The sequence below is a fragment of the Numenius arquata genome, chromosome Z, assembly GCF_964106895.1.
Source record: "Numenius arquata chromosome Z, bNumArq3.hap1.1, whole genome shotgun sequence".
Classification (NCBI taxonomy): Eukaryota; Metazoa; Chordata; class Aves; order Charadriiformes; family Scolopacidae; genus Numenius; species Numenius arquata.
Window position 1 is genome coordinate 29,554,078 of NC_133616.1, and position 16,350 is coordinate 29,570,427.

Below are 16,350 nucleotides of genomic sequence, written 5' to 3' on the forward strand. Positions count from 1 at the left end.
GGGTACTAGTACTGTGCACAGCACTTGTGGTGCAGGTGCCCAGACACACAGGTTTACACACTGGATGAGGTTCTCTGTTCCTTTTCTAATTTGTCTAACAATTTGGTTTGAATATGATTGAGCATCAGTCTCTGCTTTTAAGTACTGTATTTAGCTGGTCTCATAACCTCAAGATCTCATGTGAGTTTTGCTCAGACTCTGTCACCTTCTAGAATGACCTTAATAAACTGGCTGGATATTAACCCAGCACATAAAACCGCCTCCTCATCACACCTCCATATGCTTCTTTACACTGAAATTTAAATTCAAATGCAAGACTCTGAGCACTGATATCTGCTAATACCTGCTGCTGGGTGTTACGCAAGAAGCATGACTGAAAAACTGTAGAAACGCCAACTGGATGGCACTGGCACAGTACGTGGACTAATTCTTCAGTCACACTCACAACATAACATCCAGCACCACGCAAAAGAAAGAATCCAGGATTTTCTTATCCAGGCCAGTCTCCATAGAAGAAGTGTGCGTAATAGGACTGTCCTTAGTAAGGATTTTTCAGTCTGTGCTACCTTAAAAGATAAGGCAGGACAAGATTGGCATACAGCATGTCGGATGGTAAAGTTTAACAACAGCCCTTTGTTGCTGGTAGAGCTCATTTTATGATAGGATATAGAGTTTAAGAGAAAGTTCACTCTTAAGAAATTAATTTTATTGTGGAAAATTCCAGTGTGCCCTAAGAATGTAACTATTGATCCTGATCGTCATCCCTATCAAAGTGATTTTCTGTGTAACTGTACCTATGCTGCAGGTTCCCTTAAAGTTCAGGTCTAAGATTTTGGATTTCGTTCAAACTTTTGTGGAAAGCTGCTGTTAAAAACCTGAGGATGGGTTTGATATTTGTGTAATGGTAGAACTGCAGCACTGCAGCAGTTCCTTCACATGTAGATGTAGCGGTAAATAAGGGATTACTGTGCAGCTTTGAAAACATGGGAGATGGGAACTTATCTATGAAACGTAAAAGTGGACACACCTCTCCTTCCATCATAGCATAGCATCTGTCCCTGTGAAAGGTATTTCATCTTTGATCATGCAGCTTTTATCTGTCTGCCCTGCTGTTCATCCTTACAGATAGCAACGCATACTGCAAAAAGTACTATGTTCATATCTCTCTTCAGATCATAAAGCTTGTATCAAGAAAACAAACATAAAGTAGTTTTTCTTAAATGTAGTCTTATAGCATGTTGTTACTGTTTAGAATTATGGTACCCATGCTTACTACTATTACCAGAAGAGAGAGAGGCAGATCTAACAGTCTTGGGACTTTTAAAGAAATTTTGACTATAAAAGAGGTCCAGAAGTTTTCTCTGTCTTGGCACTGGCAACTTTGAAAGCTTTCCATGCACTGAAACTTTGGGAGAACATTGCTAGAAAGGAAAGGAACTCCTAAGCCTACTATGGACCTAAAGCAAGTGATGGACAAAAGCTATAGTCAGTTACCAATGACTGTAATAACAGTTCAGAATGCTATTGCTCATCTTCCATGAAAGTAAAGGTAGTTGAATTTTTTTAATGCAGAATGAATAACACAGACTTATGTTGTTATGAGTAGTACAGATTTGGCTGTCTTGTTTACCCTAACTAGTAATTTTTTGCCTAATGACATGCTATAGCTCTGCAAACTTCTGAACTACATTTTTCCTAGCCACTCAGCTTTCATGGAAGTCTTTAATAAGCATAAATTTGACATAAGTTGATGAATTAATTGGGTTCTCAGGGATGTGACTTGAATGTTCTGCTCTATGCCTTACCTAATATCTTACAGCTGGAAGGCCAAAGGACATCAGTATTAAGATGGAGGCAGGGGAGAGTTTTCAAACCAGAATCAACAGAGTTTCCAAGAGGGGGAAGGGAGGACCTTGAACGCCCAGCACAGAGTGTCAGCTTCTTACTTTTTGTATCTTGGATAAAGCTTTGTGCTGACAAAACGGCAGATGAAGTTCGGATAAAGCGCTTACCGCATCTTTGCAGAGGAGAGCAAGCTGCACCACATCGCTGCTCAGACCCGGCCCTCTATTTTCAGTCAATCATGAAAACCTAACTGCTGTCTTGGGCAACAGATCATCTCAGTAAGGTAGAAGAGGAACTCTCTGGGGTCCCAGGAAGAGACCAGTGGTGCTGACTCTGCTGTGAAGAATATATTAAGATACTCTCACTGAAAAGCAGCACTGCAGGTACAGACTGGCCACAGGCTCCGTGTTCTGGTCCAGCCGTCAGCACCATCCCCACTGGCTAATAACTCTTAATGAAGGAGTCTGGAAACTGAACTGTCATTGAAGAAGACGAGAGGGTCGAAGAGAACAGTTTCTGCAGACTCCTCTCGTGAAAAGCATTGTTTTTTGGGGCCTGCCGCTGGGCCTGCAGAGCCCTGTCAGAGGAGGCTGTGGGAGGGTAAGCTCCCGGCAGAACTCCTCACCACCTGCTCTGAGGGACCTCATCCCCCTTGGCTGGAACCATGCCTGGTTGTGAAGCCACCTTCACACAGCACCAGACTCTCCTGCCCCCGTTCCCCGGCGGTTATGGATACGTTTGAGGGGTTTTCACTCTGGGTTTCCGAGCCTGCCCTCGGCAATTATTGCTCGTGTTCCCACAGACCGGGATTTCTTCCCTCACGAGACGGCGCTGGGCTTGAGTTGCCGGATCACGGCCGTGCTGCGGGCAGAAGCACCGTGCCCGCCTCTCCGCCCGCCCGGGTGCGGGGTGGCAGCGAGCGCCTGGGCAGGGACAACAGGCCGCCGCCGAGGCCCGGCCGCCTCCCCGCGCCTGCGCGGGCAGGACGCGCGGCCTAGGCGCCTGCGCGGGGGCCGCGGCGGCCGGCGGCGGCGGTGCGCATGCGGGGTGGGGGGGGCGGTGGCGGCGGAGCCGTGCGGAGGGAGGCGGTTGTACCGTAACGGGAAGGGCGGCGCGCCGCGGAGGCGCCCCTTTCCTTCGGCGGCTGAGGCGGCCGGGGCCGGGCTCGGACTCACCGGTGACCCGGCGCGATGATGGCGTACTTCGTGGAGAGCTTCTGGGTAGGGGAGTTCGCCGCGGGCCGGTTCCTCCGCGGCGCGGGGGGAACGGGCAGGTCAGGGCAGGGTGCAGCCGGGGTCCCCCGCTGCGGGAGCAGCCTCGGCTCTTACGCCACCCTCGGGACTGGGCCGGGGCCTTGCCGCGGGGGGATGGTGGCCGTCGCCCCCCCTGCGCTCGCTGCCGCTGGCTTCGGCCGCGCTGGGCCGTGGGGGAAGCGGGGTACCTGGCCTGCGTCCGGGCAGCCCGCGGCGGGGCGAGGGGACCGCTGCCCCGCCGGCCCGGCCCGGCCCGCCGCCTTCTGCGGAGCTCCGGGGAGAGGCGGCGAGGGAGAGGGGCTGGTGGGGACGGTGGGCCGAGGGATGCGGGGAGACGGGCGGGGACACTGTGGTTGGGGGGGGCGAGAGGGGTGGCTGTCGGTCTGGCAGGCACCGCGGAGCCTGGATGTGGATCGGGGCTGCGGTCGGTTCTCTCCGGACAATGCGGGTTGTTTGTGGGAAGAGCACGGGGGGTAAGAACTTAGCAGTTGTATCACGCAAAGGCAAAGCTGCGCCCCTGGGAGCTCGGTGCTTTTGTACCGATGGCTTGTGTGTGTGTGTGTGTGTGTGTGTGTCTGCATGTCAGAAGGTACAGCCTGAGCAGCAGCCAAACTGGGGAAACAACAGCCTCTCCAGTCTGCTTTAGAAACATAGTTTATCAGTCCTCTCTGCCGCAGCTACATACGTTTTAAATGGGTGGACATGCGCGGAGAAAAAAAATAAAACATGGGTTTGGATTATGATTGAGCCTCGCATGAAGTGACACTTGTTTTCATTGTGACCGTAGCTGGTCTGAAACATTAAAGTAAGCATTCTTGTAATCGTCAGGCTGCTTACAGTGTTGCTGCTTTCTTTGCTGTATGCTTAATTTTTGATGTCCATCCCTACCAACGAAGAGGGGAAACATAAAAATGGTTATTTGTTGAAACTGAAAGAAAAAAAAGAGAGAGAGAAAATATCTTTTAGAAGTGCGTTTTGTGTGTAAGCAACAGTTATCCTTAATGTTTAGGGAAAGGTAATGAAATACAATATACTGTTCCTGAATATAAAGCATAACAGAAGCCGGGTTTCATATGTTGTTTGCAGCATTGGGTTTAATTTTGACTCTTTAAGTGTTGCTTTCCACAGAATATATATATATAGAATATATATATAGAATATATAATATGAAAAGTTACATTTTCATTGGAAAAGTTACTGTTTCCTCCTAAGATTAAAGTGAAAGAAGTTTTTTCTTTAGCTATCTAAACTGAAACCAAACACTTTTATGTTTAACTATGTTAAGGTTAAGTCCTAACATAGGTCCTATGGTATGTTCATTTAACTGTATGTCTGATCAGTTTTATTTTATTTTGTTAGTAAGTCAATAATTTTATTAAATCAGTGAGGGCAGTGGGCCATTCCCATACATTCTGTTTCTCTGTCTGTGTCTTCACAAATGCTACCAGCAAATATGAGGTAGCAGACATTTACCCAAACTTCTCATTCTCTCTCTCTGCTCTATAAAGTGTCTGCCTTATAGCTCTGTTGGCAAAACTCCCAGTGTGGGTCAGCAATGAGTGCTGGGAGAAGGAGATTTTCCTCTGTTGGTGCAGGTTGTTCTCCAACCTCCAAAAATGACACAAAGTAGGGCAAGAAGTGTATTCTTCTTGATTGTCTTGCAATGATGACAAAGACATTAGACAGGGGGTTAAATTTGCAAAACTTGACTGAAAAACCTTTGTAATACCATGGACAGGGTTTTGTTTTGTGTAGAAGTAAAGTAAAAAGGAACGAGGACTGCGTCTTCTTTGCTGTTGTGGGTAAATATCTTTCAAGATTAACTGTATTGTTTAAATACGATAGATTTTTAAAAGTAAGAAAGTATTTCTGTATATCCCCAGAACCAAGCATAAATTATAATTTTGTGCATTTTCAATCATTAGACTTCCCTATTTCTGCTAACTTTTCAGAATAGGTTATTGTTCAGTATCGTTACTGCAGTGCTTTGGAAGACTTGGAATGCACTCTATATATGCTTTGAAATGTGGTGAGAAAGTTAAGATGGGTATTAGAAGATTGCTGTTAAAATCCACTGAATGTATACTGACCAAAAATGAACAAAGACAAATCCATAAGCATAAAGAAAGGATAGTATTGTGTAGAACTTTAGAAGAATTGTCTTCTGTTTCTTGCTTTTGCTTTACCCTTCTGGGTAACACCAGGCAAAATGTTTTTGTCACCTGTGGAATTGGATAACTATGCTTTCTAAAGCACTGGTGTGAAAACTAATCCAAAACATAATTAATATTTAATTATTTGATGTACATACTGTCATCAATTTGCAGCTGAGATTATGCATTGGAAATGGAAGTCGTGAGCTGGAGGACGCTTTCTCCTGATTTGGTAATTTGCTGTAACTGGTAGGAAAAGACATCAGAAACTTGAGGGACTTAGAACTGATTTCTTCAGAAAAGGGGAGTGACGTATATGTTAATGTGTATCAATTTGTTACACACTGTTAAGGCTGCTGTCTTTTAAGAGCTTCCTAAAAGTTCTTATGTAAATAAAAATCTTAGCTTCTTTATTGTAATAGTATTGTAGCTTATCATCAGACTTTCATCTTATACTGCTTTTAAAAGTATTTGAATAGTTGCAATTTTTAAAATTTATTTAAAATTTTTTTTAGAGAGTGTAAGAAAAATGGATGTTTTATGGGCCTGAGAGCTTCTAAGAGGTCACTGATAGATAAACAAGACTATTTTCAAGATGTGTAAAGTTGAAGTACAGAGACCTGTACTGTCACCTGAAAAATTTCACTATCGCTTGAAAAATGTAGGGGTCTGCTAATAGAGGGCAACACTCTAGAGAAGCAGTTTTCAAAGTCAGTGGGATACAGTTACTTTTTTGTGGTATCAAAAATTATGAACGAGTAGTACAGGCTATAAATGGCTTTGATTCTTATGACTAGTTTTAGGCATTCAAGTCATGTGGCCAAACATTCCCAACTCCTAATTAGGATGTTGTCATAAAACATTGGGTACTAGCTGCTATGTATGTGCTGCATCAAAACAACAACGTAATTTAAAGGGAACACTCTCATAAGTTATTTCTATTATATATAGCTATGTTTTGTCACTTTGAGTACACTCATACTGGTACAATAGAATAAAAAGCGTTTGTTATCATTGTCTTACTGTTTTCTTAGCACTGCTTAGGAAGTGTTGCATAATTTTTGACATTGTATTTAAACTGACTGGTTGAGTTGATACTTTTGTTAATTCTCAGTCTATGAAACTATGTCAAGTCAACAAAAATAAGCCTGGCCACTTCTAAGTCAGTGTTTATTTATTAATCATTTAAAATTAATTTGATTAAACTGTTGGAGGGTCTGTGTATAGCTGAAACTGGTTTCTGTGTAATGCTGTGCTTGGTAACTCTGGAAGTTCTGGGATATAACAATGTGTGTTTAAATTTGGTTTGTCAAACTCCTTTTGTTTTATCTTTTTAATCACTTGTGTTACCTGTAGCTTTTGAGAGTGGCTGTGAGGAGGATTTCTTTCCTTTAAAGAGCTTTTGTAACATGTAAGGGCTGGCAGTATCCAGGGTTAATAACTTTAGCTTTGTGAAGAGGATTGCTCTGATGGAGTGTAAGATGTATTGTCTTACGCACTTACGTGATATGAGTGACACCGAGACTTGTCATGCTTCCATCAGGATTTCCATTCAGGTGTTTATGCAGTGCTACTCTTCTGCTTGGCATCCAGTTGGATGCTCAGTTTCAGGAGAGCTGTTGTGCAATATTTACATAGTCTCCTCCCTCTGTGTGTGTGCATGAGTTGGCAACTTTCCATCTTTTTGTTGAAAAAAAAAATTAATTATCTAGATATAGATATATCTATCTATATATCTATAATATAGATGTAATTATCTAGATATATCTGTCCTTCCTCATATACGCAGAGATTCTCTGGAGCTGATCCTTATTGAAGCTGGAAGGAGGAAATTGAAATTGCCAAGTTGCTTTTGTGTTCAACCTTCTCAAAACTTTCAGAACTGAAGAAGATGTGTTACCTGTATAAACACCGGGTGACTGCTTTTTTCCATGTTCCAGTGCTCTTTCTGTAGCTCTTTCAGACACTCAGAAATTGAAATTTACTGATAGCTAGCTTTCAAAAATGTAACACCGTAATATTAATCACAGGAATGTTTTCATGTATGCAGGGCCCATCAAGGTAAGTGATTGCCCAGGTGGAACACATATTACTTATTTGAAACTGCAACAAGGAGTAACAGTTTAAAAAAAATGACAACAATGTTTTTCCGAGCATCTAAAAGTTTATATATCCCTGGAATTAAGAGATTGCTTTATTTCTTTGAAGTGTTTCTCGTTCATGAGTGAATGAAAAGAAGCTGACAGTACAAATGGACAAACCTTAATGAATAGTGTATGTCTTTCTACATTTGTGGGTAAGGAAAAGATTGCTTTTGGTTAATACTTGCAACTTTTATTTTAGAATTACAGGAATGAAAAATTGTTCATTAACTGTTAAAATAGGATATCTTTTAAGCTGCATAAATCAAATCTTTGAGTTGCTGAATGGTTGTACCTAATTTTAGCAAATACTGAATTTCACCTATATGAGGGAGTTGAGCTCCCCCACCCTCCATTAATGGATTGTCTACAGTTATTACTTTGCATTTCGGTGCAACTCTGGAATTTTCTTGTACAAAATACTTCACCGAAAGAACATGCCATTATGATTTATCTCTATTAGGATTCTTGCATGCATAATCTGTTGATCAGGGGCGTGGTTTTTCCATACTCGTATCTGACAGAGGAGCACAAGCAATAATTTAAGTGTAAAACTATCTGTAGGACAGTTTCTCTGCATCTGACAAAAAAACCAAAAACAAAACAAAAACAAAAACAGAGGCAAAGGATACCAATAGAAATAGAAAATCTTGCCCCCAAAACTGAAGCAATTCTATTTCCCACATTCAATCTTTTCTAGACTTTTCCTATTTAGCATTTATCTAATAAGGTGGAGGGATGTTAGTCTTATCTCATTGGTATATCATGCTTGCCAAAGGCGAAGTGGTAAGATTTAAGTAGGATTTGGAAACTTAATTTGGAGATTATCCAGTTTTCATTTTCTGGCAATTTGAGGTAAATTAGGGACCTAAAATTTTTTAGGGTTAAAAAGAAATCCTGTAATTATGTTGGAGTACCACTTCCAAGTGTTGCAGTTTGAGTATTTGTTTGCCTGTTTCCTGGAGAATAAGTTGTGGGTTAGGTAGGATGTTTTAAAAAGAGGATTAGGCAGGTCATGACTTAAAGGGTTTATAATCAAAAGTACAGTTTTCTCAGCCTGTTCCATTTCTTCTTTGTAATGTGGTGATGTGGTCGTGTTTAAAGGGTTGAAAGAATGATTGTGCATGCTTAGCCACTGCTAATGCATGTTCTAAAAGCATAGTTTGAAATGTCAGTAATTCACTTATTGTCAAATGTTTCTTCACTTGCTGAACTTACTTAGAAAAAGTCAAACTTTGTCTGAATTTCTCTCATCAAGCTTCTAAAGTTTGACCAAAGTCAAAATGTGTTTAAGAACTGTGTGAGCCTTTTATTGTCTCATGTGCTTAGTTTTGCTGTGAAAACATTATTTGCAGCTGTCCTTTTCTTGCTTCTCACACTAGCTATAAAAGTAGTATGCATCTGGCCAGTCACAGGAATTTTAGAATCACCTTAATATTTGAGAAACATTTGTTTACACTGGGTAAAAAAGGCAATGATATAATAGAGAGTATTAACTTTTTACACTAATAAATGTTAATGTTGAACAGTTTTAGTCCAACGTAAGCAGAGCTTGCACTCACAGAATTTGATTAGAAATGTAAGAAATAAATACTGCTGCAGATTGCCCAGGAATTACTGGGTACTTTACCAAATGTTGGTTTTAAACTCAGAATCATCTTTATATGCAACAAACAAACTTATTCTTAAAAGTTTTTGAAGTCTGTTAAGTAGTTTAGTAAAACAGAGTTCCTGTAATCTGTTTCCTGTTATGCACAAGTCATGGAAACGCTGAATTCTGACTTCACATTTGCTGACAGGGTTACTTTCATTTCCATGAGAAAATCATTGCAGTTAGCTCTTGAGGAAGGGAAATGGAAGGACTTTGCTCTTGCTTTCCGTGACTTAATTTATTTTGTATGCAAAGTTGGTCAGTAATGCCTCATTGTAGGCTTATTTAAGTGAAGTGTTTACTTCTATTTGAAGTCTTGTTTCCTTTATGGCTTGCTGTCAGGAGACATCTATACTATATACATAAAAGAGCTGTCTTACAGCAGCGTAGAATGGGAAACCTCAAAAAGAACACCAGCTTGTGAAGAGAGAGTTTTTTTAGCTCTAGGGAAGAAGGAGAAAACTGCTAATGAATTTCAAAGTAATTAAATGCAGCCTATATGGAGAGGGGACCACTTATATTTTTGCATTCTCATGTACAGTTATACAGTTGTATAACAGATGGTGTTTTACCTGCAAAATTACATTCAGAATCGTCTTTCAAACTAGTCTGGAAGTCTGTTGCATAGAACCTGATGTTATACTTGACAACAGAGTCAAGTTGCAGCTCCAAGATGCAGCTTCTAGAATAATCTGCGTCTGACTTCACTGTCTGTCATAGCAGTGGATCGTAATTGCTTCTGAATGGGAGTGGAAGGTCTCATCAGTTCCTTCTGCTATGTGCTGCATTTGTTTATTTTAAAGCAGGCTGGTACCAGGCTTTTAGTGATCCCAGCTATGACTGTTGCCACAAGGAAGCAGCAGGTGAAAACACTTAATGAAGAAAAAGTGACTAGAGGCTCAGTTTCCATGTACAGAATTTTATAAAAATGTCAGTGGGGAGGGACAGTGTTGAGGAAAAACAACCAAAACAAACATGAACAACGTTGATGGCATATGTGCATGTAAGAAGAAACATACTTGGATTTTGTAAATTGAACTAGTTTTCCTCTTAGCCACAGCATTCATCTCTGTCTTTATCCTAAATACAGAGCCTTAACTCTGATGCTTATTGTATGGGTTATCTGGGCTACTCTTTGTGAACGTAACTACTGAATGAAGTTGTGGATAGGCCATGTAGCTTCTCCAAAGCAGGAAAAATGTCTGCTCTCTGCCTTGAGATACCATACTTAATTTGGCATAGGTACATATATGTCTCCAAACACAAGTAGAAGATCACTTAATTTCTAGAATTGTCATCAGATTAATTATCAGAACTATTGATCATGTAAATTATTGAACACTTTTAGAGTCTAGGCATTTATGCTTATAGATAGAGCCTGATATTGGTAAGATAGGCAACACTTGACATTATATTCACAAGTGAAAACATCTTTTAGTTGTGCCAGTCTTAAAAACATCGGCCCTCAAATATGGGAACCTGCTTTGGACTTGCTGCTTTGTTTAATCCTAAATGTATTTTTCACATAGCCTTTTAGCCTCTACTAACTATTGGTAATGTGTAAAAAATGTGACTTCAGGGGACTTTTTTTAATTGAGGAAAGGATCAGTTCTGTTTCTCTGTTGTGCTTTCTGCTATTCCATGTGAAGTCAGGAACAAGAGTAGAACTGATTAGAAAACTTCATTTAGATGGAAAGATTAGTCCCTTTGCAGTAACCTTCAGTTACAGTTAGGGAACAAGATGATGATAGGGATTAGTTGTTCTGGCTAATTCCATTCTCTAGAGGTTTGCAAAGCTACACTTCTGGTAGATTATCAACCACCAGGAAGGCTGCAGCCAGAGACTGGGTCATGGCGATGCTACCCTTCCTGTGGCAGGAAATTTGTGGAGCTCCAGTACAGAAAAATCCCTATAAAAGCTCCCATTATGAAAAGCTCAGAAGCAGTCTGTGTTCAGTATATTTTGATCAACGTGCTGCTTTTAGCTAGAAGAAACACCTTAAGGCAAAGGGAAAGAATATTTCATAAAGGAGATTGTGATTAGTTTTTCTGGAAGAAATGCCTAACACTTATTTGTAAATGTTTATCTCCAAATTTGGGTACAGTAACAACTTTGGAGGAGTTAAATAAGAAATTTTTTTTGTATTCAAATTGATATCAATGAGGTCTTAGTTATGGAGTTATTCTGGTGTTTTTGTAATGTTGCGGCATTCAGGGTTTATATTGAGTAAATACAGACAGTGAGTAAGCTACCTATTAGTGCACCAGTAGTCAAAATTATTGTGGGTTTCAAACTACAGGGAAAAATGATTAGATAGGAGTGAAAAGGGAGTGAAACTGTTTTGACTGGTACTTGAAAGAGTAAAACAGTATTTAAAAAAAAAAAATTACATTTCCTACTAATGGCTGTTCTCATCGTTCTTTTATTTTGCAAACTTCCTACTAATTGGTGTTCTTATCCTTCTTTTGTTTTGCAAACTTAACTTGCCTTACACAAACTCTGTTTGGAATTTGATGTATTTTCAAGTATTCAATTTAGTTCTGCCTGTACTTTTTACAGACCTTTCTGTAGTTGCATTTACACTAAACTGATCTGCATTTTAAAGAACTTTTTCAGATTACAACTTACTGTAACCTTAAAAACTGATTTCATACATGTTTTTTCTTTTCTTTTGTTGTTGTTGTTGTTGTTGTTGTTTGGTTTTGTTTTCCTCAATGCTTGGAAGAAGTAAAGCTAGAAATCCTGGGTAGTAATCTGAATTGAATTGCCTTCCATCTTCTGTTATTTGCAAATCAAATGTATGTGTCTATGCATGATGTACTTTAAGGCAACTTGCTATATTATTCTCTTATGTATTATCCAGTGCAGTTAACACTTCACAGAAGTGGGCCTACTACCGTGGCTGCTGCAAAGCTGTTCCGTCCACCCATGGCTGCTTCCATGTACTTAAATTGGTAGATCCCTGTATGCCTTCTCTTCCTTCCTCCCACATCTTCTGCTGAGCAATGCAGCTGCTCATGTCCTGATAGTGATACGGGTCACCAATATTTATTTTTATTTGCTAGCTTTATTTTTCAGCTGTATAGTCTCCCTGATTGGGTGTACCTTATGGCTGCACAAACAATTTTTTCCAAAACAGTAAGGACAGAAATGTTTGGAGGGGTGTATGACCAAATCCTCGGGCTCATCTCACTGGAAATGTAGAGCTGCCACTGTGAAAAGTCCAGAATTTTAAGAAGGATGTGAAGGTCCTCGAACGTGTCCAGAGGAGGGCAACAAAGCTTTGAAAGGGCTGGAAGGCATGTCCTGTGAGGAGCTGCTGAGGACTCTGGGCTTGTCTAGTTAGGAGAAAAGGAAGCTAAGGGGTGACATTGCTCTCTGCAGCTTCCTGAGGAGAGGAAGTGGAGAGGGAGGTGCTGGTCTCTGCTCCCTGGGATCCTGTGACAGGACTCGTGGGAATGGTTCAAAGCTGCACCAGGGGAGGTTTAGACTGGACAAACAGTGGAACAGGCTTCCTGGAGAGGTGGTCGATGCCCCAAGCCTGTCAGTGTTTAAGAGGCATTTGGACAATGCCCTTAACAACATGCTTTAACTTTTCATCAGCCCTGAAGTGGTCAGGCAGCTGGGCTATTTGTAGCTACCTTCCAATTGAAAATATTCCATTCCATTCCATTCCGCTCCATTCCATTGCATCCTTCTTTCCCTTCCACTCTGAGCACACACATGCACTTTTCCTGAGGATATGCTTCTGCATCTTTTGTAGCGGCAGCATTATGGATCTGAAGCTTTTGGAAGGGAGGAGGGGAATGGATATTTTGACAGGAAAACTTCTATAGTAGCAGTGTTATTATGCTGTGCCTTCCTCGCCTTCCTTTCATTTCTATTGTTACTTACTCCTGCCTGGAGGAAGTTCACCGTAGTGCCAGAGGTGATAAGCTGGCTGAGTTTATTAATCAGTGTTCAGGGTAGTGTCTCAGTTTTAATGGTGAGGTATGCTTTACTCACTGGAAAATGTTTTTAGTTTTAAAACTAAACTTAAGAATAGACAAAGGGAAGCTATCTGTGAGAAGGAACACATAAGTGAGTTTTTTTACCAATTTTACAGAAACCGGCAGAAGATTCATGAAGTGTGAAGAACTGGGGAGGTGGGATGTCCGGTGATCCTGAAATGTGAATTTTAGTTCATGGAAAATAATGAAAAATATGAGAGAGTACAATATTACGTATGTGTTTAATGAGACGGAAAGTGAAAAAATACAAGACCTGTAGAAATCTAGAAAAGAAATGGCTTTGAATATGGCCTAGAAATATGTAATAGAAGAGTTGTCATTAGAAGGGTAGTAGTAGCTGCTGGGGCAATTTTAGTTTTTTTTTCATATAGGCGATTGAAGGGAACTAACAGCAATTGGTAAAAAGCAGAAGTATTAGAAATCATTCACTTCATGGAACTTGATCAGTTATTAAAATGCATAGGTTCTATACTATGTTCTGTAATTGCTTTAGTGTGTTTTGTTTCATAGTTTTGCTTTCTTTTTATTAATCTTTAGGGGGAAAGGAACAATGGCTTTGATGTCCTCTATCACAACATGAAACATGGACATTTGTCAACAAAAGACTTAGTGGACTTTATAAGAGAAAGGTAAATATTCATCCTTGGTAATCCTGGCTCTTTAATATACTGTTTGGTTTTTTATTTACGTTTATCGCTATGTTTAACAGTAATATGCAAAATATGTAAAAATCAATGACCATTTAAAAGTAATTCTTTTATCCTACAAGAATATCTAGGTTTATTCCATTCACTTAGAACTGAATAGTGTGACTCTTAAGCAGCAATTAATAACAAGCTTCTAACTTTTCAGGTTTGAATTAAAAAACAAGAGTAAAAAGCTAGACGTGTCACATTAGGTGTCCAGCAGTTTATTTAATCCAAATTTTTCATCATATTTGGAAGAAAAGCAGTAATTTAAAGTAGCAAAAATTATCAGGTTTACAAAGTTTTTTGACCATAGATGTAGAACTAGGGTATTAGCAACTGCTAGTATGATCTTAAAAGTTATGCTTTCAGATTATGATGTTGAGAAACTAGGTTTGTTGAAGAAAAGGGAGTGATATGTAGGGCCAAGAAAATAATATGCAGAAAATAACACAGGTTCTTCTCTATGGCATGGAAGGGACAGAACTGAAATCTGCAGATGTGACAACTTCCAAAACAGATGAGCTAGTGCTGATTTTAGTTCTTTGGAAGAACACTGCTGCTGCTTGAACAGCATTCTTGATCATAAGAATTCCATTCTGGACAAAATTAATTGTATGTCTGCTTCAGAATTTTGTCTTAATTCAGTTACTGACACTGGATGATACATGGGAAAAACTTGCAAGAGGCTGATTGAGGACCTGTTTCAGTGAAGGGGTTTTTCTGAACAGCAGTAAAAGCTGTCCAGAAAAACCGGTTTTGTTTTCTGGGATATTTCTTCAGAATTTCAGTTTTGGCCTGAAATAGATCTCAACAAATTGGATTTGATGTTAGGAAAAATTTTTACGCTGAAAGGGTTATTAAGCACTGGAATGGGCTGCCCAGGGAAGTGGTTGAGGCACCATCCCTGGAGGTTTTCAAAAGACTGGTTGACATAGTGCTTAGAGGCATAGTTTAGTAATGGGGGGGGGGGGGGGGGGTGTATGGTTTTCTTTTCTTTTTTTTTATCAGAGTTAGGTTGATGGTTGGACTAGATGTTCTTAAAGGTCCCTTTCAACCTAGATGATTCTATGATTCTTAATAATTTCTTTTACATTTCTACAAAATGTAACCACCAGAAGTCTGGCAGGTACTCAGTTGCACAGATATTTGCCTGGTTTCAAAGTGAATTGGAGAAAATGACAAAAAATCTTTCCACTAAGTAGAAATGCATGAGTTCCAGAGTCCATGTGTGATGTGCAGTCTCCTGTTGGAAAGACTACACAACCCAAGGAATCTTGTGTTTCAAGAATCCCTGATTCCAGAGAACGAATTATGAAGCCAGACAGCGTTCCAGTGAAATGCTGCATTGGATTGAGCAGAGGGATATCACACTGTTCATATTTAGCGTGAAATGCTTAAGGCTTCACAAGGTTGCACTTTTAACATTGACTGTTATAAATGTTTGCCTTGTGTTATCTTTGTGAGTGACTGGATCTTCCCTTTGCTAAATTTTTTGGAATCACTTAGGCTTTATAACATAAGTCATAGACCTAAACTGTATATCACCTGGACACATTTAATTTTATTAGTTTTATATCCGTTGCATTTTGATTTACCTCCATATTTAGATCAGAAGCTGTCTCACACACTCTGCTTATCTCCTTTATGTTTTATTCTTTAAGCAGGATCCATTTTATTCATACTGGTCCTAAGGTGAAAGCTCTTACATAAATGAGTAAAAATAACTTGATGCTATGTCTGGTTTGGATTCTATGCTTTATTGTAGTGACATAAATAAAAGTTGACAGTTCATTCTACACAAAATTACTAGTAAAAAGAATGTAATATTCTAGCTTTTTCAATCTCTAAGCTTTAATTGAGATGTGCCTTTGCAATCAATAAATAAAATATTTGGACCTGTCTCCACATATTCAAAAAGTTTAATTTAGTGATTTGTCAGGAAGGAGCCTTTTTTTTTTCCCTAGTTAAATAAGTTTAACTAATATTTAAAACTAAAGATTAGTGACCATATAGGAATACATGAGAAATCCATGTGGACACTTTATAGAATCATAGAGTAGTTTGGGTTGGAGGAGACCTGTAAAGGTCATCTATTCCAACACCCCCCTGCAATGAGCAGGGACATCTTCAACTAGATCAGGTTGCTCAGAGCCCTGTTTAACCTGACCTTGAATGTTTCCAGGGGTGGAGCATCCATAACTCCTGTACTGAGGGCTCCAGAGCTGGATGCAGTACTCCAGGTGGGGTCTCATCAGAGCAGAGTAAAGGGGCAGAATCAACTCCCTTGAGCTGCTGGCCAGGCTTCTTTTGATGCAGCCCAGGATGTGGTTGGCTTTCTGGGCTGCGAGAACACATTGTTGGCTCATGTCCAGCTTTTCATCCACCAGTACCCCCAAGTCCTTCTCCTCAGGGCTGCTCACAATCCCTTCATCCCCTAGCCTGTATTGACACTGGGGGTTGCCTTGATGCAGGTGCAGGACCTTGCACTTGGCCTTGTTGAACCTCATGAGGTTCACATGGGCCCACTTCTCAAGCTTGTCCAGGTCCCCCTGGATGGCATCCCATCCTTAAGGCATGTCAGCTGCACAACTCATCTCGACTTTGTCC

The 16,350-nt window shown here is 40.3% G+C and overlaps 1 protein-coding gene across 1 annotated transcript in view; it reads left to right on the forward strand.

Annotated features, from left to right (window-relative positions):
• The first annotated feature begins 2,894 nt into the window (after nt 1-2,894).
• FCHO2 (FCH and mu domain containing endocytic adaptor 2) overlaps nt 2,895-16,350 on the forward strand; it is a 92,810-nt gene continuing 79,354 nt past the window's right edge. The window contains exons 1-2 of the mRNA XM_074166765.1: nt 2,895-3,065; nt 13,592-13,683. Of these exons, the coding sequence (XP_074022866.1) occupies nt 3,036-3,065; nt 13,592-13,683 (122 nt within the window). The 5' untranslated portion in view covers nt 2,895-3,035. The remainder of the gene's footprint in view (nt 3,066-13,591; nt 13,684-16,350) is intronic.